This window comes from Budorcas taxicolor, chromosome 3 (genome assembly GCF_023091745.1).
Source record: "Budorcas taxicolor isolate Tak-1 chromosome 3, Takin1.1, whole genome shotgun sequence".
NCBI classification, from domain to species: domain Eukaryota; kingdom Metazoa; phylum Chordata; class Mammalia; order Artiodactyla; family Bovidae; genus Budorcas; species Budorcas taxicolor.
The window spans coordinates 93,059,696-93,082,778 of NC_068912.1; the positions used below are offsets into that span (position 1 = coordinate 93,059,696).

At 55.0% G+C, this 23,083-nt stretch overlaps 1 protein-coding gene across 1 annotated transcript in view; it reads left to right on the forward strand.

Moving 5' to 3' along the window:
- The window catches only part of LRP8 (LDL receptor related protein 8), a 78,102-nt gene that overhangs the window by 39,253 nt on the left and 15,766 nt on the right, over positions 1-23,083 (forward strand). The window contains exons 4-13 of the mRNA XM_052636960.1: positions 4,307-4,435; positions 7,891-8,274; positions 9,193-9,315; positions 10,083-10,205; positions 13,300-13,419; positions 13,495-13,620; positions 16,788-16,962; positions 18,897-19,124; positions 21,470-21,588; positions 21,849-21,988. Coding sequence (XP_052492920.1) covers positions 4,307-4,435; positions 7,891-8,274; positions 9,193-9,315; positions 10,083-10,205; positions 13,300-13,419; positions 13,495-13,620; positions 16,788-16,962; positions 18,897-19,124; positions 21,470-21,588; positions 21,849-21,988 — 1,667 coding nt within the window. The remainder of the gene's footprint in view (positions 1-4,306; positions 4,436-7,890; positions 8,275-9,192; positions 9,316-10,082; positions 10,206-13,299; positions 13,420-13,494; positions 13,621-16,787; positions 16,963-18,896; positions 19,125-21,469; positions 21,589-21,848; positions 21,989-23,083) is intronic.

Consider the following 23,083-nt stretch of genomic DNA (forward strand, 5'->3'; position numbering starts at 1 on the left):
GCCACCTCCCATCTTGCAGACTTGCCAAGGCCCAGTGAGCCTCCTGCCTGCAGTGACCCTCTCCAGGGTCACCAGGAGACCATCGGGGCCTACTTTCCCCTCCATGCAGTGTGAAGTGCCATAAGTTAACAGTGTTTGGAGTTGAAGGACCTGGGGAAGATGTGCAGCTCTGCTCTTCACAAGACTTTAAGCAAACGACTTATGGTCTCTGGGCTTCACTCTCCCCATCTGTGAAATGAAGGTGATAATAGCCTTCACTTCACGAAGAGATGGTGCGGTGGTAGTGAACCTGCCTGGCAATGCAGGAGACACAAGTGACGCAGATCCCTGGGTCAGGAAGATTCCCCTGGAGAGGGAGATGGCTGTCCAGTCTGGTACTCTTGCCTGGAGAACCCCATGGACAGAGGAGCCTGGTGGGTTACAGTCCATGGGGTCTCAGAGTTGGACACGACTGAGCGCACACACTTGAGGAGATGCTGCACGTCAACACTCCCCAGACCAGCTTCCGGGGCTGCGCAGTGAGAGGTCTGACCCAGGAGCCCAGAGGGCAAGGTCCAGGTCCTGCTTTGGGAAGTAGCTGCATCGCAACAGAGACAGCAAGGTTCTGGGAGAGACGGCGGTTGTCATACCCAGTGTCCAGTACCCCGGGCAGGTCACTTCCCCTCTCTGGACCTCCACCTCCTGTCACTCCAGCCGGTGCTCCTCAGTGTGACCTCCAAGGCCTCTTGTGTCCCCCACAGGCCAAGGAGGTGCCTTGGCTCTTTGAGGGTAGGAGGGCTGGTGTCAGGCACTGCCGAATCCTCAAGAGCCTGTAATTAGAGCTGTCTATTTAGGGACACAGCAAATGTCTTATTAATTATAAAGAAAGGAAGCAGACGGATTGTTTAATCATTGTCCTTGCTGAAAGGTTATGCAATTAACTGTATAAATATTCATTCAAAGTTCAAGCAGCTGCCTGCTGCACTGGGGTATGCAGAACCAGGCCCCCAGAGATGGTACAGATGGGTCAAGGGCCGTTTCAATCACCTGGACTTTTGAGCAGAGAGTTTGGAGTTGGTTCTGGGTCACTATGTCATGTATGGATGTGAGAGCTGAACCATAAAAACGGCTGAATGCTGAAGAATTGATGCTTTGACCTGTGGTGCTGGAGAAGACTCTTGAGAGTCCCCTGGACTGCGATGAGATCAAACCAGTCAATCCTAAGGGAAATCAACCCTGAATATTCATTGGAAGGACTGATGCTGAAGCTGAAGCTTCAATACTTTGGCCACCTGATGTGAAGAGCTGACTCATTGGAAAAGACCCTGATGCTGGGAAAGATTGAAGGCTGGAGGAAAAGGGGACGACAGAAGATGAGATGGTTGGATGGCATCACTGACTGAATGGACATAAGTTTGAACAACCTCCAGGAGATGGTGAAGGACAGGGAAGCCTGGCATGCTGCAGACCATGGTGTCATAAAGACTTGGACACGACTGAGCAACTGAACAGTGATGATTGGGCCACTACCCTACCCACAGGAGAGTGAGGGGTTTGATGGAAAGGGCAGGGTTTAGGCAAAGGAATCTCGACTCTGACTCTCACTGCTGTGCATTTGGGGCCAGTTACTCTGAACTTTGGTCCGGGTCTCTCTGAGCTTTGGTTTCCTTATCTGTAAAATGGAGTGCTTACCTGCAGGACCAGTGTCCTGCTCTGTTCTAGGAGTGCCCCTAACATCGTCTTTGTGAATGCTGTTCCTGGGGTTTCCACTCACAGCCTGCAGGGCCTGCTTATGTGACAGGGAGAGGGTGAGGGTGACATGGGAAAATATCAACTCAGCGTGAAGTAGCCTGCCCCACAGTAGGTGCTCAGTAACCACGACTCCCTAACAACTCCCCGTGAGCATCTGTTTCCTGAGGCCTGGCGCACAGATGCTGCCTCGTCCCTCTGTCCCCTCTGTGTCAGGGGCTTGCAGACATACAGCGCCTCCTCTAACACTTTTCTGGAAGTGGATTTAAAAGACATGAAATCTCCTGTATCTTTTGGATTTGCAGAATGGTAACCCAGGGTTTCTCAAATGGGGTGCTGAGAATCACCAGGGCAAGCCGGGGTGGGCAGAGTTGCTAAGATGCCTGGGCTCTGCCCTGGAAGCCTGGATTCAGTCTAGTGTGAGCTGGGGCCCAGGAACCTGCACCCACCAGCCCACCCCTTATCTGGGACATTGCTGGTCGCTGCAGCCCCCTCGTGTTCAGCTGGGCCCAGAGCGGGAAGTACTTTCTTGGTTCCTGCAGTGTGTGGGTGATGGAGGTGCTCTGGGCCCCTCCCCTGACTGCCAGGCCCCTCATCACCTGTGCCACCTCCCAAGGAAGCCTGTGTAAAGGATGTTTGAGTGTTAGTGCTTCCAGGGCTCTGCCCGACAGTATTTGTAAAGGGAAATTCCTGTAAAATGAATCCCCTGAATCCTGTATTCCCAACAGGTTGCCTTATATTTATGAAATGTATTCCTAGGGGTAACTTTGGGGTCCACAGTTGGGAGGTACAAGGTACTCCTTTCCCATGGTGTAGTAGTATCTTGGGGTCTTGACTCAGACACCTGCCCCCAACTCATCTTATCTGTGTCCTTCTCTCCATCTCTTGTGGGCTTTCATCCCAGCTATGGAAGCAAAAGGTTGGGGAAACTGGTCTGAGATTAGAGAGAAGAACTGAGGGTAAGATACCAGTAACCCACTGCCTCCAGGATGCCGTGGACTGTTCTCAGCCTCTGGCATGAGACACAGCTGACTGCACCCTATCCTGGGTCTTCAGGACTGAGTAGGACCCAGCACTGGGTGCCATGTGTGGTACACAGCAGGATACTCACTGAGGAAATAGATACGTCCTCAGCTGCTACGTGTGGAGAATGATAGTAGGTATCATGAGTGAGCACTGGCTGGGCATTCTAATTGCTTTACAGACATTAACGTAGTTGTTGTTCCAGTCCAGTGGGACTGGGAATAGTATTATCCCCACTTTATGGGCACAGGGATAAGGATTGATGGCCAAGGTAGATGCCAACAAGTGACTGAGCTGAACCCAGGCCGCCAAGCTCCAGAGCCCGTGCCCTCGACCTTCATGCTGGAGGCCCCACTGTAACCTATACCTTGCTGGAGTACTATGAAGATACAATGGAAGCGTCTAGTACTGCGCCTGGCACATCCTAGAGACCACTGGGTTCGGCCCGTGTACACCCTGGAAGGCAGGGTGAGGAAGCCAGCATGGAGGTCTGAGATGTCTCTGCCTCGGCTGGGTCTGTCACATGGGTCGTCCTGGGGTGCTCAGGATGAGAGCCATCCCCAGGCTGGATCAGGGTTCTCATTCTTTCTTCCAAATTGAGAATCAGCCCTGGAGCTTTGGGCCCCTGATTGAGTCAGTCTTTGATTGCGGCTGCAGTAATTATAGCTGTGTGGTCCCGCTGGGCCCTGGCACACAGCGACTGCTCTCAGCAGCAGGCTCGGCACGTTAACAGGGGGAGGCAGGCTTGGATGGAGCTGTTGGGGCTGTGGTGAGCCCTTCCCATCTGCAGGTTCGGATCACAGAGTCACTGATCTGGAGGGCAAACTGAGACCCAAACAGGGCGTATCTTGCCCACGGGCACACAGCTGGAAATGGCGCAGGTGCATGCAGGGCATGGTGGCTCCATATTGCTGGAGCCTAAAGGGAAGGCTGGGAGGTTAGGCCGGTGAGGCAGGTGGAGGGGTTGGCTCAACTGAAGAGGGTCTTGAGGGCCAGGGACCAGGGGCCATGAGAGGGTGTTAAGCAGGGCAGTGACCGGGTCAACTGTAGGATTCCGAACGTTTTAGGGGTAGGACTTTCCTGGTGGTTCAGTGGTTAAGAATCCACCTTGCAATGCAGGGGACACAGGCTCGAGTCCTGGTCCTGGAAGGTTCTCCTTGCTGCAGAGCAGCTAAACCCATGTGCTACAACTATGGAGCCCATGCTCTAGAGCCTGAGAACCACAGCTACTGAGCCCTCCTGCCACAAAGACTGAAGCCTCGCACCCCTAGAGCCCGTGCTCCACAGCGGGAACAGCTGCTGCCACGACAAACTCGCTCACCACAGCTAGAGGACCCCGCACACAGCAACACAGACCCAGCCCAGCCAAAAGCAAATACACGAATAAGAAAGCCTTAGGGCAGAGGAACTTCTCAGATGAAGAAACTGAGACAGGAAGGCCCTGGTGGATTCCCAGGGCTTCAGGCCATGTGGCCGGAGTCAGGCAGTAGGGCTCACTGGCACCATGCCCTATGTCCCCCTTGGCTAAGCCATGCGCTTGTGTCTCTCTCTGTAGCCAAGCAGGTGTGTCCTGCAGAGAAGCTGAGCTGCGGACCCTCCAGCCACAAGTGTGTGCCGGCCTCGTGGCGCTGCGATGGGGAGAAGGACTGCGAGAACGGAGCGGACGAGGCTGGATGTGCCACGTGTGAGTCCAGGGTCTGGTCCCCAGGGTCTCGGTCAGGCAGCCTTGGGCAGCAGTGTCCATTCGTGGGGAAGGAGGGCCAGATGCTGCAGGGGGCTTGGGAGGTGGAGAGGAAAGGGGGACGGTCAGGACACTAGTAATGGCCGGGCACTTTGAACAGACATTCTTTTTCATCCTCACAACCACCTCACGAGCAGCCATTATCATCCCCATTTGTGGGTGAGGAAACTGAGGCTCAGACAAGCGAGGAAAAATGCCCACAGCTAAGTGATGGGACTGAGTGAGTTTCAACTTCAGGTCCAGACAGCAAAGTCCACGCGTGCTTTAACCATGTCTGACATCTGCTCATCCATCCCATAAGTCTACACTGATCTCTGAGCAGGGGCAGGAGACCAGAGTGGGGGCCACAGTGAGAGATGGTGGTGGCCTGGGGGAGGACACCGGCAGTGTCGGCAGTAAGGGAGCAGATTCCTGAGGACTGTTGCTGAAATCTCAGGTCTGAGCACCAATGTCACGGGGCAGGAAGACAGTCTCAGCAGGCTTCTGCAGGGACAGATGGAAGTGGTCACTGGGGCAGTTCCACATCAGTGGGCTTCAAACACAGGATTATCTCCTTCCCAGGGGGCAGGCCAGCAGGGCCTGGGCCAGTGGGGAAGGCGGCCTGGCCGGGCATGTCTCATATGCAATGGGCGCCTACTGTGTGCCAGGCTCTGGAAGGGACAAGAAGGTGAATCCTATAGGCCTCTTTCTGGGAGCTCATGATGAATGGGGGAGACAGACTGGCTGTTGGAACTGGGCTGTGAGGCTGGGCAGAGATCCGGGCGATCGCTCGGGGGCTTTTGCCAAGGACTTGTCCACCACTCTCTCCCACCCTGCTCACTCTGCCAGCTTCTGTCCTTGTGTCTTACCCATCCTTCCTGGCCCGGGGAAAGTGCCGCTTCCTCTGGGGGCTTCTAGGTCACAGCACTCTAAGAATGTAAGTCTCTGGAATTTGGATATCTCTGGAGCTGGAAGCGTCTGGGTATGGGGGCAGATCCTGGCTGGGACCAGCAGTTGCAAAGACCCAGTGGTACACTGCCTCATTTCTACAGTTGTGATAATGCTGCGGGGCCTCACTGGCCAGTGAGAATCCTCTCCCCTCCATACCTCCTGAAAATCAAATGTTTCCGCAGTCATCAAGGCTATCAGCCACTATTTCCAGGAGTGGGAATAGCTCTAACTCTGGCATGTTGGGGCAGGGCTGTTCCCTGTTAATTATAGAAAATAGTCATGTTTAAAGGTCCTATTGGGCTTCTCTGCTTCAGCTCCCAATCACCAAGGCAAAGGAAAAAGAATTCTCCCTTCTCTCACCCCTCAAAGCTTCTTCCATTCATGAATGCTGGGAGGGGTCCCTCAACACAGGCCAGGTGATGCAGATCTTAAAAGTGCTGTCAGCTTTGAAACCTTGGAGCAAGCTCACGATGAAGCGGCTCTTCCTCCTAGAACTCTGATCATAGTGACTCCTCCTCCCTGTCCAGACAGGGAGGGCTCATCTAGGCATCAGCTTAATCTTGAAGGGCAGACATCACAGAGTAGGGTGATTTTTCCTACCAAGGCCCCAACATCCCAAAAGCCCAGAAGGGGAAAAAATTCATCTGTCAGAAACTTGATAGAGCCGTCAGCAACACATGACATGAGCTGCCTACATTGTGAAACTGAAGGCATCCTTCTATTTTATGTTCAGTAACAATGAAAAAGGACAGGTTTCCAACAGAAAGTAAAAACACGGACTCTTAGCGCCTCTATGTGGAAAGATGGAGTGCTGCCACCACCAAGTTACCGGGCTTCCCAGGTGGCGCTAGTGGTGGCGCTTCTGCCAAAGCAAAGACATGAAAGATGAGCATTTGATCCCTGAATGGGGAAGATCCCCAGAAGGAGGGCATGGCAACCCACTCCAGTATTCTTGCCTGGAGGATCCCACAGGAGCCTGGTGGGCTACAGGCTATTGGGTCACAAAGAGTCGAACACGACTGAAGTGACAGCATGCATGCACGCGCAGCCTCTGTATCCATGCCTGGCCTGGGGCTCCAGGCCTCTTCTTGGCCTCTGTATAAGGAAAGAAGGAGGGAGGAAGCCAGGTCGCTACTCTAGAAACTCCAGGTGGGAATAAAACTGGAAAGCCCAGAGGAGTCAGAGTAGGAAGTAAGAGCCCCAAACCTGAGTTCTGGACCCCTCGTCACCGCAAACTGACTGTGCGACCCTGGGCGTGTTTCTCCTCTCCCTGGGCCTCAGTTTCCCCATCTGTAAATTGGTAGTGGGGCTACTGGTCTCTAAGGCTCTCCCAGCCTCTGAGCTCAGAGCAGCCCACCAGGGAGGGGAAGCCCAGGGCCCTAGGCAGGGCCAATGACCTATACCCATAGTGATTAAGTGAAAGTGAGGTCACTCAGTTGTGTCCGACTCTTCGCGACCCGTGGACTGTAGCCCACCAAGCTCCTCCATCCATAGGATTCTCCAGGCAAGAATACTGGAGTGAGTTGCCATTTCCTTCTCCATAATGATTGTGAATCCCTAAATTATTCCTCACACCTGGGCTGGTCCAGCCTCCATTTCCACCACACGCACTCACTGCAGGGAGCTCTGTGCTGGACCTTCAGGAAAAAGTGGGTCAATCTCAGAGCCCACCCCTATGCAGTTTGTGGTCATGCGGCAGACAGAGAAGGACACGAGACGCAGACCCCTGAGCAGGCTGTGAAGGGCGCCTGAAAGAAGATTGGAGGTGTGTGGAAACTTCCCAAGCAGGGAGCACGAAGTGTGTTATGAAAGAGGTAGAATTTGGACCCTTGAAGGATTTGAACTCACCACTGTGATAAAGAGAGACAGTGGCAGACAAGAGATGGGCGTCCAGAAGATGAAACAGCCTGGGCAAAGGCTGGGAAGTGGGAAAGTGTACAAATGGTCTAGTGTGTGATGTGAAGCAGGGTGTGAGTGGAGTGAGGTGATGGAGCTGCAGCAGTAGCTCCATGCCAGTGGCCTTGGATGCCAGGCCAAGGGACTTAGAGGGGATATGCAAGCAAACCAGGGAGCGGGGAGGGGCCTGAGCTGCGGAAGTAGGACGAGGGCCTTGTTCCTGGAAGGGTCGGTGTCATGCTACATATCATTTCCTGGGAACATTGGGAGAGGCCTTCAAGACAGGTTACACTCTGCAGCTTTAGAGACTCTTAGGCCCACCATCCTGTAGGCAGCAGGACAGGAACTCCCGCTCCCAGTGAGGCCAAGGGGATGAGCCTGCTGCCCCCGGTCGTTCACCATGACCCTAGTTGGACCCCGATTGGAGGCCCCCTCTGCCGTCCACATTTGGGGCCCCCAGCGGGGCTCATTCAGGCTGGTGGGTGAGGATCAGGGCCCCTGGAGCGGGACCGGCGGGCCCGGGGCGCCGGGGATAGGGTCTGGCGGGCCGACTGGCTCTCTGTCCCGCGCAGTGTGCGCCCCGCACGAGTTCCAGTGCAGCAACCGCTCGTGCCTGGCCGCCGTGTTCGTGTGCGACGGCGACGACGACTGTGGCGACGGCAGCGACGAGCGCGGCTGCGCCGACCCGGCCTGCGGGCCCCGCGAGTTCCGCTGCAGCGGCGACAGCGGCGCCTGCATCCCCGAGCGCTGGGTCTGCGACCGCCAGTTCGACTGCGAGGACCGCTCAGACGAGGCGCCCGAACTGTGCGGCCGCGCGGGCCCCCGGGCCACGCCCGCGCCGGCCGCCTGCGCCGCCGCCGCCCAGTTCGCCTGCCGCAGCGGCGAGTGCGTGCACCTGGGCTGGCGCTGCGACGGTGACCGCGACTGCAAGGACAAGTCGGACGAGGCCGACTGCCGTAAGCCCCCACCCGCCCCCATATCGCCCAGGGCCGCGGGTGCGCCACGGTCCGCAGAGGGGGCCGCCTCTTCTCGCCCTACTCCGACCCTAGTCTTGGTTTAACGGGGGCGACGGAACTGGGGAAACGTGAAGTGTGTGTGGTCACATGGCTGCTAAGCTGCGGAGCTCAGGGTGTTCACAGGTACCTGTGACCCTCCGGGATGCGCCCCTGCCCCTGTCATACCTCCCACCTCTGCCTTCCCTGGCCCAAGCAGTCACCCACTGGTTCCAATGCCAGACACCTTGGTACACTAAAGAAGAGCCCCCACCCCACCCTTCCCTACCTCCTGGGCCTGCTCATCCTTCAAGGCTTTTCTCAGATTCCTCTGATGGGCCCTGCTGGGTTGGGTTCCCCTGAGCTCCTGCAGGTTCCCGGCCACCTTATCTTACAACACATCCACACAATGATCTCCTTTGCCCCTCAGCCCTGCTCTGCACCCTTGACGTCTTAGAGGAAGGGGAGGCTCTTAGTAATCTGTGCCCCCCACCCCTATATCTTGGGCACTGAGGAAGGGTTTGCTGAAAGGGTGAGGTCATTAAGTAATGAGCACTGAGATTCCAAAGAAGTTCACGTGTCTGTTCTGGAGGGGTGGCCCTGGGGAGAACCGGTAGAGAGGGAAACAGGAGACCTGAGTTTTAGTGCTGACTTTGCCTGCCAGAGTGCTGTGTGACCCTGGGTGAGGCCTTCCCCCTCTCTGAGCTTCAGTCTCCCCATCTTGTGCCTTGGCCAGGTGTCCTCCAAAGACTCCCAAGCTCCGCGACTGGTTCTGTTCTTGCCGGGGGTGGATGTGGAGTGGAGGTGGGGCTGGAGGTGGGGGAGCAGAGCTTTCCCAGCACCTGAGGGCGCTGACCCTCTCCGCTCACCCTCCCCTGGCAGCGCTGGGCACCTGCCGTGGAGATGAGTTCCAGTGCGGGGATGGGACTTGTGTGCCTGCCATCAAGCGCTGCAACCAGGAGCAGGACTGTCCAGACGGGAGTGACGAAACTGGCTGCCTGCAGGGTGAGTGTGGTCAGCGGCAAGGGGACGGCACCCCCTGAGCTTTCCCCTGGCTCCCTGGAGAGAGCGGAGTTGGGAGACACCACCCCTGGGCCCTTATGATGCCTCTTCCCCCAGAGTATTACTTGTCCCTAAACCACCCAGAGCCCCTCCCTGCGGGTCCACGTGGCACTAGAACTGGAGCCCTAAGGACTTCGCAGAAGCTGAAAGAGGTCTGGGGGAGGGGTGTGAAGGCACTGCGGAGATCCAGCCCCCACCCTTTGTCTCCATCTGCACCTACAAGCAGCTTCACTAACTGGTTCCTGGGCCGGGCAGAGGCAGGATCCTGCTCCCCAGGGGCCCCCTTAATTCTCAGGTGGCTCTCTGTCATCACCCTGCAGGAGTAGGGACCCTGAGCCCCTGGTCATCTGGAGAAGTGGATCAAGGATTGGGCGGTGAGGTGGCCTCCCCAGTCTAGGACCCCTAGAGCATAGGCCCCCTCAGGAGATGGTCCCTGCAGCCCTCAGGGTGTCTGTAGAGGGGCTGCATTTCCCTCCAAGGTCCCTAATGCTGGTAGTTCAGATGTAGACCCCCACACCCTGCCCACCTCCATGATCCTGGTTATCCTTGAGATCCTGTCCTGTGAACAGAGCTCCCACCAGCCCTGTATTCAGCTGTCAATCCTGGGCCACCATCTGGAGCTCTCCTCATCTCCCACGGGCCCAGCCCACCCCAACCCTCCCTGCCTAAGGTCTCACAGGTGCTGTCCACTCTCTTGTCCGGCCCGACAGAGTCAACATGTGAGGGTCCCCGCAGATTTCAGTGTAAGAGTGGCGAGTGCGTGGACGGCAGGAAAGTGTGTGATGCTCAGAGGGACTGCCGGGACTGGTCGGATGAGCCTCTGAAAGAGTGTGGTACAGTACCTGTCTCTGTCCGGCTGCTGGACCAACCCCCCGTGACACCCCCTCCCGGCCCTCAGGCCACAGCCCTCTCCCGCCCCTCTGCACATGTGCTGTTCCGACCCTCTCTCTGGACCCGTGTGCTGTCCCGTGGTCTCAGAAGGGGCTGTTTGCCTTTGGGGCCTCTTGTTCTGTGTTTCTGCAAATCTAAGGGCCTTTCCTTTCCAAATGCTCAAAATTGTGCTTCCTCTCGTAAACACAGCCTCTCTTCAGTTGTTTCAGATTCAGACCTCTGAGTGTGTGCTCACTTGGGAACTTTCTCTCTTTCTCATTGTTTCTGCCCTGCTGTCCTAGCCAGGGCCCTGGCCTCTGAGGCCTTCCAGCCCCCCAGCAGGGGACCCTGCAGTGGAAGAGGTGGGGAACAGCCAGTGGGTGGCCAGACGAGGCACAGATGAAGGTCACTGGGCTCAGGCCGGGCCTGGGTAAGGATAGGGCAGACCCAGCAGCAGAGGGTGGCACCATCCTATGCCCTGAGGAACTTTCTGGGAGACCAGACTCACAGGCTGGACCCAAGCAAGGAATGCAAGGAGGCGGCTGCCCTGACGGCCAGAGCTGTCAGGCCGGGTTCCCAGCTGAAAGGAGTGGGAGAGTCTGAATTGCAGGTGGGCGGACATCACCAAGAGCTCGTGGGAAACTCAGGGTGGGCTCTAGGAAGGTTCATTTCTGAGGTCAGCAGCTTGGACAGGGAACACCTGAGTGGACAGAGCCTAGGTCAGATCCTCCCTCCCCTGCCTTCCTGGCAGGCCCGTTTCCACCCAGCACCCTCCCTCCTGGGCCTTCAGAGCAGATCATTCCCTTGAGCTTCCTGAAACAGCACACTTTTGCCCCTGTTGAAAATTGGGAAATTGATTTCGGAAAGGAAGAGAAGCTGGGAGAAGGTCACTCGGCCTTCATCTGAGCTTGCAGGTGACAGACTCCCGCCAGCCTCTGCCCTGAGAAGTCCCAGAAGAAGGAGGTCACGGGAAAGAGGATAGGGCAGCAGGACCATCCGGGCCTAGGCGCCCTACCGGAGACTACTAACCTGCTGAACTCTCTCCTCTCTTGTCTTTTGCATGACACTCCAAAGAGACGTACGTACGCATGTGTTTGTGTCTCTGTGCTGGCGAGAGACCAGTGTCTGTATCCGTGACTCCTGCTCGGAGGAAGGCAAGGGAGTTGCGTCACGTGTCTCTGTGTGGCTGCCATGTCTGTGTGAATGCGCCTGTGCATGTGAGCTGGCGTGTGTGCATGCAGGTGTGCACTAGTGCTGGGGCACTGCCCCTTCCTTCCGTGGGGACCCCAAATGCCCCTCGGGCCTCTCTGGACCACTTTCCCTCCCTCCCCCCACTGCAGGCCCCCCGCAGACTCACCTCCAGGGTAGACCAAACTGGGAAGGCCCAGAGACTCCCCTCTTCTGCCTCCGTGCTGGCTCTCCAGGACTGAGGGACCCGTTCTCTGACCCTGACTCACCTCAACCCTGGAGGCGTCTGCGCCTTCGTCTTTCATGGAAGCCTAAGTCACGTGGCACTCTCCCTTCCCCCATCAGAGCCATCTGGCACCTCCTGCTCCACCCAGTGCTCAGTCAGTACAGTGGTTGGACTGCCGCTCCTGCAGAAGGAGAGGGAGGAAGTGAGTGATGGTGACTGAGGCCGTGAGTGAGCAGGTGAACAAGTGAATGGACGGCACCGAGGCAGCAGCACGCAGTGTGCCATGGGAGAGGTCAGGGAGGGCTGGGAGTGACGGGAGATTCCCGGAGGTGGTGCCCTCCAGAAACCAGCCCGCCCCAAGGGGCTGGGGCTTCCCAGTGTTGGGCCTGGCCAAGTCACCCCCAGCCCACCGGTCATGGGGTTGCTGTGGTCTTGTTCTTTCAGTTCTGCCAACATCCCAGAGAAACAGAAGGCGGCCCAGGGGTAAAGGGGAACATTCCCCCAGCATGGCTCAGGCTGGAGGGCGGGGTGGGGGGGCACCCACAGCTATGCATGGCCTGGGGTGGGAAGCTCAGACCGGCTGTGTGCATGGCCCTGGCTGGCTCGGCACAGCTCTGCTTGGCTTGGCTGGAGTGGCGGGGCAGGGGTCTAATGGGCAGAGGGTGGCACGGCACCTGCCCCTGGCTTGAAGAGTTAACCTTCTGTGATTCTAAAGCCCAGAAGATGCTGTGAGCATTTGGTGAGCCTTGGTCCTGGCCTCTCTGACCTCCACTAGGACCCTGCCAGACGTGGTGAGGGAGTGGAGGATGGAGGAACCAGATCCCTTCATCCCTTGCAGCAGTCGGTAATCTTGGGACCAGACTTGTGACCAAGTGTAGGAATAGGGACAGGTGCTGAGAGGAGAGGAGGGGGGAAAAGTCCACCTTAGTTCACAGTGGGAGAGAACTGACTTAGCAACAGTGCCATGGAGATAGAGGCCTGGCAGTCTTAAATAACCACGAGCTCAGTAATGGGCAGCCCTTGTAGTAGTTCAGACCCCTCTGGGTGGCAGAGTAGCTCTGGGCCCCGTCCAGAGAGGGGCATGGACAGATGGAGTGCATCCAGAGAAAGACACGTGAAAGGCAGGGGACCAGGCATCAGTGCTTTAAGGAAATGCTGAGGGAGCCATTGGACTCTGGCCAACCCTGTGTGGTACCAGCTGCCTCGGGGGGAAGTGGGCTTCCCGGGACTGGAGGTGGTTAAGCAAGGGCATTTCACGGGGGATCCTTAAGGTACTTGAGGGTTGGACATGGCACATGCTTACTGAGGTCATGAGGAAGGAGACGTAAGAAATGTGTTTGTGAAAGGAAAGACCTTAGGCAGCCTGGCTGCTTCCAGGCTGGTGATGGACAGAGTCCTGGCCTGGGAGGCAAAGGACCCGAGTTCTGGTTCCACCCTGTCCTGTCTGTGTGTCTGGCCTTAAGCAAGGACCCTCTGTGAGCCTCCTCTTGCCCAGTCACCTGGCTAACGAGGCTGAGGCTCGATGAGGCTCTGGGGGAGGCTGAGGCTGCCCTGAGTCTCTGCTTCAGCTCCAGGCCCATCCGTGTCCCTTCCCCACCCCAGTCTCAATTCCTGGACCCTCAGGAGCCCATGTCCCTCCCCAGGCCTGAACGAGTGTCTGCACAACAATGGTGGCTGTTCCCACATCTGTACCGACCTTAAGATTGGCTTTGAGTGCACGTGCCCTGCAGGCTACCAGCTCCTGGACCAGAAGACCTGTGGCGGTGAGCACCCCTACCCCAGCCCCTCAAGCAGAGGCAGCTCCTCCTGCTGGTTCTGACCTCTGCTCCTCCCCACAGACATCGATGAGTGCGAGGACCCAGATGCCTGCAGCCAGATCTGTGTCAATTACAAGGGCTACTTTAAATGCGAGTGCCACCCTGGCTACGAGATGGACACACTGACCAAGAACTGCAAGGCCGTTGGTCAGTATGGACACTACAAGGTGGGGGGCAGGGGAGCAGCTCTGAGGGAGTCCAGGAAGCAGCGTGCTTCACATGCGAGGAGTGGGTGTGCACACACACCCCCTCACACACTCAGATAGGAAGTTGCAATATACAGCACACACACAATGCAACTGTGCACACAACACTGACCCTGCACAGAGCCACCCAGAGACTGCACTCACGTGGCAGATCTAAGCTGGACCATGCCGGCCACACATGGCATAGGCAACCCACACGAAGAGCTGTGTGCAGACCTGACGTTGATCTTCAGGTCAGCCAATGGAATTCACTTGTTTTATTCATTTGTTTACACTGAACACCTAACGTTGTAGGCACTAGAGACTCAACAGTAAGCAAAGCAGATTCAAATCTCTGTCCTTATAGGATTTACACTCTAGTGGGTGAGACAGGAAATCAAAAAATGAAATAAAATTCAGTGCATGGCAGACAGTGATTAGGGTTCAGGAGAAATATAAAGTAGAGCAGTCCAAGGGGGCAGTGGCTTACGGTTTTAAATAGAGTGGTCAAGAAAGCCCTTACTGAGAAGGTGACATTTGCATAAAGACCTGAAGGAGGAGAAGGGGTGAGCCATGCGTGACCTGCAGGAACCAAAGATAGCAGCGTGCCTGCTGCGCTGAGATAATGAAGAGGAAGCCAGTGCAGCTGGAGCGAAGCGAGTAGGAGGAGATGAAGCCCACAGGGTGACTTGGGGCGATCATAAAGGCCTTCTTGACTATTGTAAAGGGCTGACTCTCACCATCAGTCAGGGGGAAGGAAGCTTTGGTCGGTTCAGAGTAAAGGGACAGGGTGCCTTCCATTTTAACCAGCTCCCTCTAGCGGCTGTGTGGAGAACAGACTGTCAGGGGCAGGGGAGGAAGCTGGTAACTGCTGCAGAGGTCTTTGCAGTCAGCCCGGAGAGAGGGGATGGTGGATTAAACCAGAGTGTTGCATGGAGATAATGAAAAGTAGACAATGTGAATATATTTTCAAGGTCAGGATTTATTTTGAAGCAACAGGATTTTCTTATGAATTGAATGTAGGATGTGAAATTGAAAAAAGGAGTCAAAGATGACCATGAGGTTTTTAACCAAATGAAAAAATGGGATTGCTATTTAAGGCATTGGGAAAGATGGTAAAAGCGGGTTTGGGAGAATATTGGATTAATTTGGACATGTTAAATTTAACAAAACTGTTTAGACATCTCAGTGGAAGTATCGTGTAGGCTGTTAGATATATGAACCTGGAATTCAGATGCACAAATACCCACTCTATAGGCTGTAACGATACAGCAGCTACAATAATTGATATATAGCCGGCAAACCCGAAACACACAGCACCCAAACTGTACAATGTACAGCACATACATTAGCACATCACATGTAGCTTGCAACCAGTTCCTTCCCCCGCCTAGGACAGGTGTGACATGTAGCAGAGACTATATACTTGCAGTGGAGACAACACACAATGGCCCACGTATATACAACCCCCACATGTCAATATCTAAAGTGCAGTTCCACAAAAACTCCAGTCGTAAACAAACAGGGCACCTGTCACAGTCGCAACTCTTGGTAAAAATCGGTTCAAGATACCCTTTAACCCAGCTCCTGCCCTCGGGAAGATAAGGTGTCTTTGCTCTCATTTCCAGGCGAGGGAATCCCTTGTGGCTCAACTGGTAAAGAATCCGCCTGCAGTGTGGGAGACCTGGGTTCGATCCCTGGGTTGGGAAGATCCCCTGGAGAAGGGAAAGGCTACCCCTCCAGTATTCTGGCCTGGAGAATTCCATGGGTCGTATAGTCCATGGGGTCTCAAAGAGTCGGACACGACTGAGCAACTTTCACTTTCCAGGCAAGAAAAATCACAGATTGTCAATGGCAGAGTTGGCCTTGAACCCAGCCTTTCTCCTTTCTCCTTGCACATGGAGCTGTATTTTTCCATGTTCTCTGTCCCATACCCTCCCTGTCACCCCCACCCTGCTCTGAAATGATCTCTATCACTACACACAGGTCACACCCTCAGCCCCAGGCCCCACATGGCTCTGTGCTGGTCCCTCCCAACCCCCAAGGAGCACATTACCCTGGCAGAGATGGGCAGTGACAGGGACCAGGGGCCCTGCAGAAGCGTCAGCTGGAAAACAAGACTGGGAGAAGGCCCAGGCAGCTCCAGAGATAGGTGTTGCCGCTCAGACAGTGCATATACGTGAGACTGGCCCGTTACATGTGAAAACAGCCTGGAGGAGCCGCAGCCTGTGCCAAGTTCTAGACCCTTCTAGGCCTGGGGGACAGTGACCTTCCTCATGGAGTAGCCAGGAGTGTTAAACCTTTGATGTTCTTCCTAAAATCTAATCCTAAGTCTGAAAATGAGTTTGTATATACACCAGTTGTGTGTTGTCCCTTTGCATGTGAATAATTTGTATCATATTATACACATCCTGCCCCAGCTACTGGCTCAGAATAAAGTGCAAATCCAGATCACAGGATCCTTTGTGATTGGGTCCCTGCCGGCATCTGCAGATTCATCTCTTGCTGTGTCCCCAAACACACTGTGTAAATTGAAGACTCACAATGACCTCCTTGAATCTCCTCCATTGAGCCTCACCACCAGCCCTGAGGTCTGTGCTCCATCCTGCAGCCTCAGCCATCTTTGTAAATCATGTAACATTCCTGTTGCCCCTTCTTGAATGTTGCAGTGGGGCCCAAGCAGAGGAAGAGGCAGCTGTTGGGGAGAAGTGCACTGTAGGTGGAAGGACAGCTTGAGCAAAGGCCCTGAGGCAGCAAAGCTCTGCCGTGGGGAGATGATGACAGATAGCCTAGTGGCTGGGACCAAGGTGTTAGGGGGGTGAGTGATGAGGCTAGACAGGGAGCTGGAGTCACTGCAGAAAGCCTCCCATACAGGCCAGAGGAAATGGAGTCATCTCAGATTTGGGGGAGTTTGTGTCTAATAAAAAAATCCCTCTTGTTATGTGTGGTGCTTTGCATCTTATGCTTTTCGTACCCATTATCTCACTTCTCTAACTTGTGAGGTAGGAGTTGCCACCACTTTTTACAGGAAATGAGGCGTCCTGCAGCAAACCGGTGGCAGAGCCTTGGTCTCTAGACCCCCTACCCGTTGCGCTGACCCTTGCCCTCTCAACCCCCCCTGCATGGCAGCTGGCAGAAGCCCATCCCTGATCTTCACCAACCGGCACGAAGTGCGGAGGATAGACCTGGTAAAGCGGGACTACTCGCGGCTCATCCCCATGCTCAAGAACGTCGTGGCGCTGGACGTTGAAGTTGCCACCAATCGCATCTACTGGTGCGACCTCTCCTACCGCAAGATCTACAGGTGAGCAGAGGCCTGGCTCCTGCAGCCAAGGCGTGGAGAGGGACTGACAAAGGCGGAGGGGACGGGTGGCCTCTGCACCCCCTCTCTCCCTAGGTTCCCCCAGGACAGTGCTGGGGCTTAGGAGGGGATGCAGGAGCGCAGAGCACATGGAGCTGCCGGGACCTCCTGCTGGGCCAGCCGAGTCTGAGGGCTCTGTTGGGAGAGCCCACACGTGGGGGCTTTGACTGACCTCTGGCGGCCTAGTCGGGCGGTGCAAGGCACAGGAAGGTGCCTGGGGCTTTGGCGGGGACTTTCAGAGCCCCTCACATACATGTGTGTTGGATGCTCAGGACTGAAAGATGACTCAGACCTGGTCCTGCATGGAGCATCCCACTCAGAACACGGTGATGTCCCTTGTGATGATCATGAAGGAAAAGTATAGAGGACACCTCCGACCCGGTCTGGGGGCTGCACTATGCCCAGACCAGCCCTTCACATCACAGTCTCTTGGCTCTGGCTCCCAGGAAGGCTCCTCACACACACAAGAAGTTCTCTCCTGGGAGCTTCCGCGTGCCCAAGTCCCCTTTGGTAGTCATGTCCTTTCTTTGTCCTGAGGTCCACTTGGACCAGGCCCTGGGTGGACTGTTGAACAGATGGTGGGATGGATGGATGGAAGCAACGCCAGTGGCTACTCACTGACAACCCAGAGCCTATCACACCCTAGCGCACATAGACACACTCACACTCACACACCCAGAACCAGCTCAAGCAGTGTGTGTCCAACAGTTGTGACTGAAAGAGGCAGGATTTGATGACAGACTGGGTATGGGGCTGTAGGAGGAAGAGTTGAAATGAATTCCCACTTTCGTTTTGAGAGTTCATTTTTGAGAGTTTCGGTTTCTCGCTTGGCACTTGGGTACCGTTCTCCGAGATGAGACCTGGAAGGGAGAGATGGTGGCGGGGTAGGCAGGCTGAGTGTGGCTGAGAAGAGGGGAATGGGGTGAATAGTATGGGATGTGTTGCGTTCAAGGCGTCCATGAGACATTCAAAGGGGGCCAGTTGGCTTTATAGTCTGAGACTTAGTCGTCAAGATCAGAGAATTTGAGTCAGGATGGCCGTGGGCACTGTGGAACTAGCAGAGCAAAGAGAGGGTCTGGGAGAAGAAAGCCTTGGGGAAGACAGCATTTGGGAGACATAGAGCCCTGCTAGTGTTTCCGCCTGAGCGTCTGCTGTGTTTTGGCCTCTTCTCTCTGTTCTCACTGCCTCAGCCCTTCTGCAGATCCTCTGCGTCTCTCACTTGGACGTGCTCACAGCCTCCTAACTGGTCTCCCTGCCTTCATCCCCTCCCCCTCCAAACCCTTGCGTATTCGGCAGGTGCCACAGTGATCTAACTCCCCTGTCTGGCCATGTCCTCTGACCTGTTCGGTTTTACCCTTAGCGCATATGCGAGGGCCATCAGGAGGTGGTCCCTCCTACCTACTCCGTCTCACACCCTCACCGACCCCCTCCACCCCCGCCCGCTGGCTCGCTCAGTGTTTCACAACACGTGCTTTGGCATCTGCACATGCTGACTCTAACCCGACCTGTCTGTTCTTGAGTTCCTGGTGAATTGGTCCTTCAGGGCTCAACCACAAGGCCTCCTCCAGCCCCCCAGGATGATGCAGTTTCCACTTCTCTGCTGGTACAGCCTCTGATACTTTCCGTAATCACAGAGTATTGGTGTAATTATCGGGCTATAAATTTCCATCCCTTCTAAACTGAGCTTCTTCAGGCCAGAGACTGGCTGACTCGAGCTTGTGTACTTACCCTGGTGGGCCAGGGAACACACTGAATGGAAATGAGCCAAGCTCCTCTCTGGTGCACTACCATGGCCCAGAGGGAAGAGAGGGGAAGGGCAGCTGCAGACAGGCCCCAGGGGTGGCACACCTGCCCACACCAGCCCTGGTTGCTCCTAGTGCCTACATGGACAAAGCCAGCAACCCCATGGAGCAGGATGTCCTCATTGACGAGCAGCTGCACTCCCCCGAGGGCCTGGCAGTGGACTGGGTCCACAAGCACATCTACTGGACAGATTCTGGCAACAAGACCATCTCCGTGGCCACAGTCGACGGCAAACGCCGATGTACCCTCTTCAGCCGCAACCTCAGCGAACCCCGGGCCATTGCCGTCGACCCCCTGCGAGGGTGAGTGTTCCCACCCCCAGACTGTGCTGGGCACTCAGTCTGCACGTGTCTGTCACCAGAGATATCTCGAGGGCTTCAGAAGGCCATGGGCCGCCCAGACATAGACAATGGGGGAGAAAGTCCCTGCGGGCCCCTCGGCCTATGAACGCCTGACCAGGGGGTCCTTGTGCACTGGCTGCCAGGGCACTCCCAGGACTGGGATACTCACTCATCATATCACAGAACCGAGCATCTCAGGGTGCTGGGGACTGTAGATATTCCTGGGGCGGGACGTCTTCCCTCAGGTTGCCATACGCTGCAGGTGGTCATCTGGTAGGTGCTCAGGCTCTCAGAGACAGGAGCCCATTACATCCCACACGGCCTGTTTCAGCTGGGGGCAGCTCTGCTCATTGGAAAGTGATCTTTGTTTCTCACATTCCCAAATCTCTCTGATTGTCCTCTGGAGTTACCTTTGGCATGTCTCCTCCCTGCCCTTCCAGACAGCCAGAGAGATTTGAGGAACAAAATTACAGGGTCTACTCTGCTCCAGGCTGCCTGCCTCCATCCCCACCCATGTTGCCCACAGTCTCCGGGCCCCTCATCACCCAGGCTGACCTGCTCTGGCCATGCCTCTGTACTGGGGGTAGGGATTCTGAACAGAGCAGGACTCCCTCTCTTCCTCAGTAGTGATGTCCTGAGATGGCATGGCTTTTAAGCAGCTGCATCACATTGCTTACCAGAATCACCAGCTTCCTCCTTCTGCTGTTTCCGTAATTGTTAAGCAGCCCTGGGAAGTGACTGACAGCTGCCATTTACTTGGCACACACAGGTGCATGCAGCACAGTCCTAGGCATTCTGCAGACGCTGAGTCATCTCATTTAACCCCCACCTCAACCCCGTTCCCTATCTGCTGTCATACAGACCTGGGGCTATACCTGCCACATCCCCCAAACCATGTGGTTACACCCAGCCCATCCCTGGTCCATTGTGGATCTGTCAGGGTCCCAGCAGGAAACCCACTGCACACTCAGATGAAGATGATTTGAGGCCGGTTAAACCTTTAGAGCATGAGCCAGTTGGAGTCAGCTTTGTGTGGGAGAGTCAGGGGAATAGACATCCTGACCTCAGTCTGTCCTCTTCCCACTCCAATATTTTGCTGAATCCAACTGGAAGCCAGATTGCTAGGGAGTCAAGCCCATTGATGTGGTTCCCACGTGCACCAGCCTTTTGCTGTACAGAGCAGAATGACGATGGGATTCAGACAGCAAATGGAAAGGATCCAGAACAATTACTCGGCCCCTTAGCCTGGAGCCAGCTTGGCTGGACACCAGGCTTCAGCAGAGACATTAGGGGAGGGTTAAGCATGCAGGCTTGAATTTCAACTTAAATTTGAAGCCTGGTTTCGCTGCTTGTTCACATCGTGATATTAGGAAAGTCAGCCCCTCTGAGCCACAATTTATTAATCTGTAAATGGGACTGGTAATGATACCCTTCTGGGGTAATTGTGAGACTAGAATGAAAACACTAGTTTGTTCAACAAATAGTAAATGAAGACCTATATCACACACAAACCACCTGCCAGGCATAAAATGAGGAATAACGCAGATGAGGAACCTTCCCTTAGTGGAGCTTGTAGACTAGTGGGGAAAACAGACAGTAAACAAATACACCACACACCGAAAGCATACAGAAGTCAACAATGGTGTGAGCGCTACAGAAGGGAAGAGCGGGCTGCTTTAGGAGAAGGTAACAGGGAGAACCTACTTACATTGAGGGGAAGGAAGAACCTACTTCCTAACAGAGGAAGATTCTCTACTGAAAAGACATTGTAAATGGCAAAAGAGTGGGAGCAAAGGCTCCGTGGAGGCCTTGGTGCCCTGAAGGACCTAAGAGAAGCCCTGTGGGGCAGCTGTGAGGATTGTAAGGGAGGTGGGCGATGGTGCTGGGAGAAATAGCCAGAGAGGTAGGCAGGGCCCTGGTCATGCAGAGCCTTGTCAGCTGTGGTAAGGATGTGGGATCTGGTTTTAAGGTCAATAGGAGAAGCCATCATAAAGTCTCAAAACTGGGGAGTGGTGGATCTCAAAAGTCCTCATCACAAGAGAAACAACTGTAGCTGTGTGTGGTGCAAGATGCTAACTGGCTTATGATGGCAACCACTTTGCAATAAATACAAATACTGAATCGTTGTGTTATGCTCCTGAAACTAGCTCACCTGTCAGTTCCAAGATTTGATGCTCCTCTGAACTTCAGAGGTCAACTTCCAGTCCCCACTAAGCACGATCCAGAGGGCCACTGAGTCCTTGTGAGCCAGACCGCCCCAGTCATGTTCCCTGTCAAGAAGCTCAGTTGGGTTTTCTCTCCTCTAGGTTCATGTATTGGTCTGACTGGGGGTTCCAGGCCAAGATTGAGAAGTCCGGGCTCAACGGCGTGGGCCGGCAGACACTGGTGTCAGATGGTATTGAGTGGCCCAATGGAATCACCCTGGGTGAGCCCTGCCTTCCTGGATGGGGGTGGGGGAGTGGGCTGTTCTAGCACCTGGTGCTGACCACTGCCTGGAGCTCCATGGGTCTTGTCTCCAAGTCCCCTCTTAGAGCCAGTGCCTCTGTTTCCTGATGGTTTCCCTGGGCTGGCCTCATCCTGAGGCCTGGCCTGGAGATGTGGGCAGGGAAGAGGCACAAAGGAGCCGAGATCCAGGCTGCAGTCGCAGGCTCAGCAACTGATCCCCTCGTCCTTTTCCTCCCCCAGATTTGCTGAACCAGCGCTTGTACTGGGTGGACTCCAAGCTGCACCAGCTGTCCAGCATTGACTTCAATGGAGGCAACAGGAAGATGCTGATTTCCTCCCCTGACTTCTTGAGCCACCCTTTTGGGATAGCTGTGTTTGAGGTGAGCCCCGAGAGGGGAGGCAAGGCTCCTTCAGGAAGCTGGAGCCTAGAAAATGCTGTTCACACAGGACGACTCCCTGAGACTCGTCCAGGTGGAAACAAAGGGACAGGGAAGCCAATTGGCTCGTTTGTACGCAATATGTGAGCTGCCTGCAAACAGAGGCTTTGCAGTCCATTGTCCACCTGGCAGCCTTTCCTGTACTTCCTCCCCAAGGCCCCTCCCCAGAGCACTTCTCATAGGTAAGTTGCTAGACCTTGTACCCTCAGCACCCAGCACTGTACCCACATATACAGAAGGTGCCCAATAAAGGGAGGAGAAGGAATGTACATTTCCTTAGTATCATTTACTATTGGAAATGGCCTGATAGATGCTATTCAATTCAACACACTCTCACTCACTTTTGCTGGATCCTGGGGTCATAGAGGTGAACCAGGCATCATCCTAACCCTCAAGAAAAAAAGACCCCGCCCCCCTCAAAAAAAAACAAAAAACAAAAAAACAAAAAACCCCACAGCAACAAAAAAGAAGCTCATGGAAGAGTGAAGAGCCAAGACCTTCCTGTGTTCTGACCCTGACAACCTTCCTCCTTGGGGAATAAGGAAGCCAGAACCAATCAAGTTCTTGTACACACATACCTCTTCCCCATAACTCGCTCTGCCATCAGGGGGAGGGGAAGCAAGGGAACATTGGCCCGTGGTGGGTGTGGGCAGTGTTTGCTCGGAGCAACATCACCCAGCACAGCTCTGAAACTGTGGGCAAAGCTCCACCTCCCACGTCCAGCCTCTGCTTCAAAAGACAGGTGTGTTCAGACACATGTGTTTGTACTTGTGCATATATGTGGCACGTATGTGTATGTGCATGTGTAAACATGAATGCATCTGCTAAAATATGTGCATCCCTGTATGTGCTAGTGCTTGTGAATGTAAATGTATATCAATATTTAGACAAGTGCTCATTTAGGTACAAGGGTGCCTTTGGGCATGGAGATGAGCATGTGGGTTTGTGTCTGGGTCTGCACAGAGTGCACAGTTGTACCTGTAAATGTGAATTTGCCTACATATGCGTATCTAGGCTTGTGTGGACTAACCATTCCAC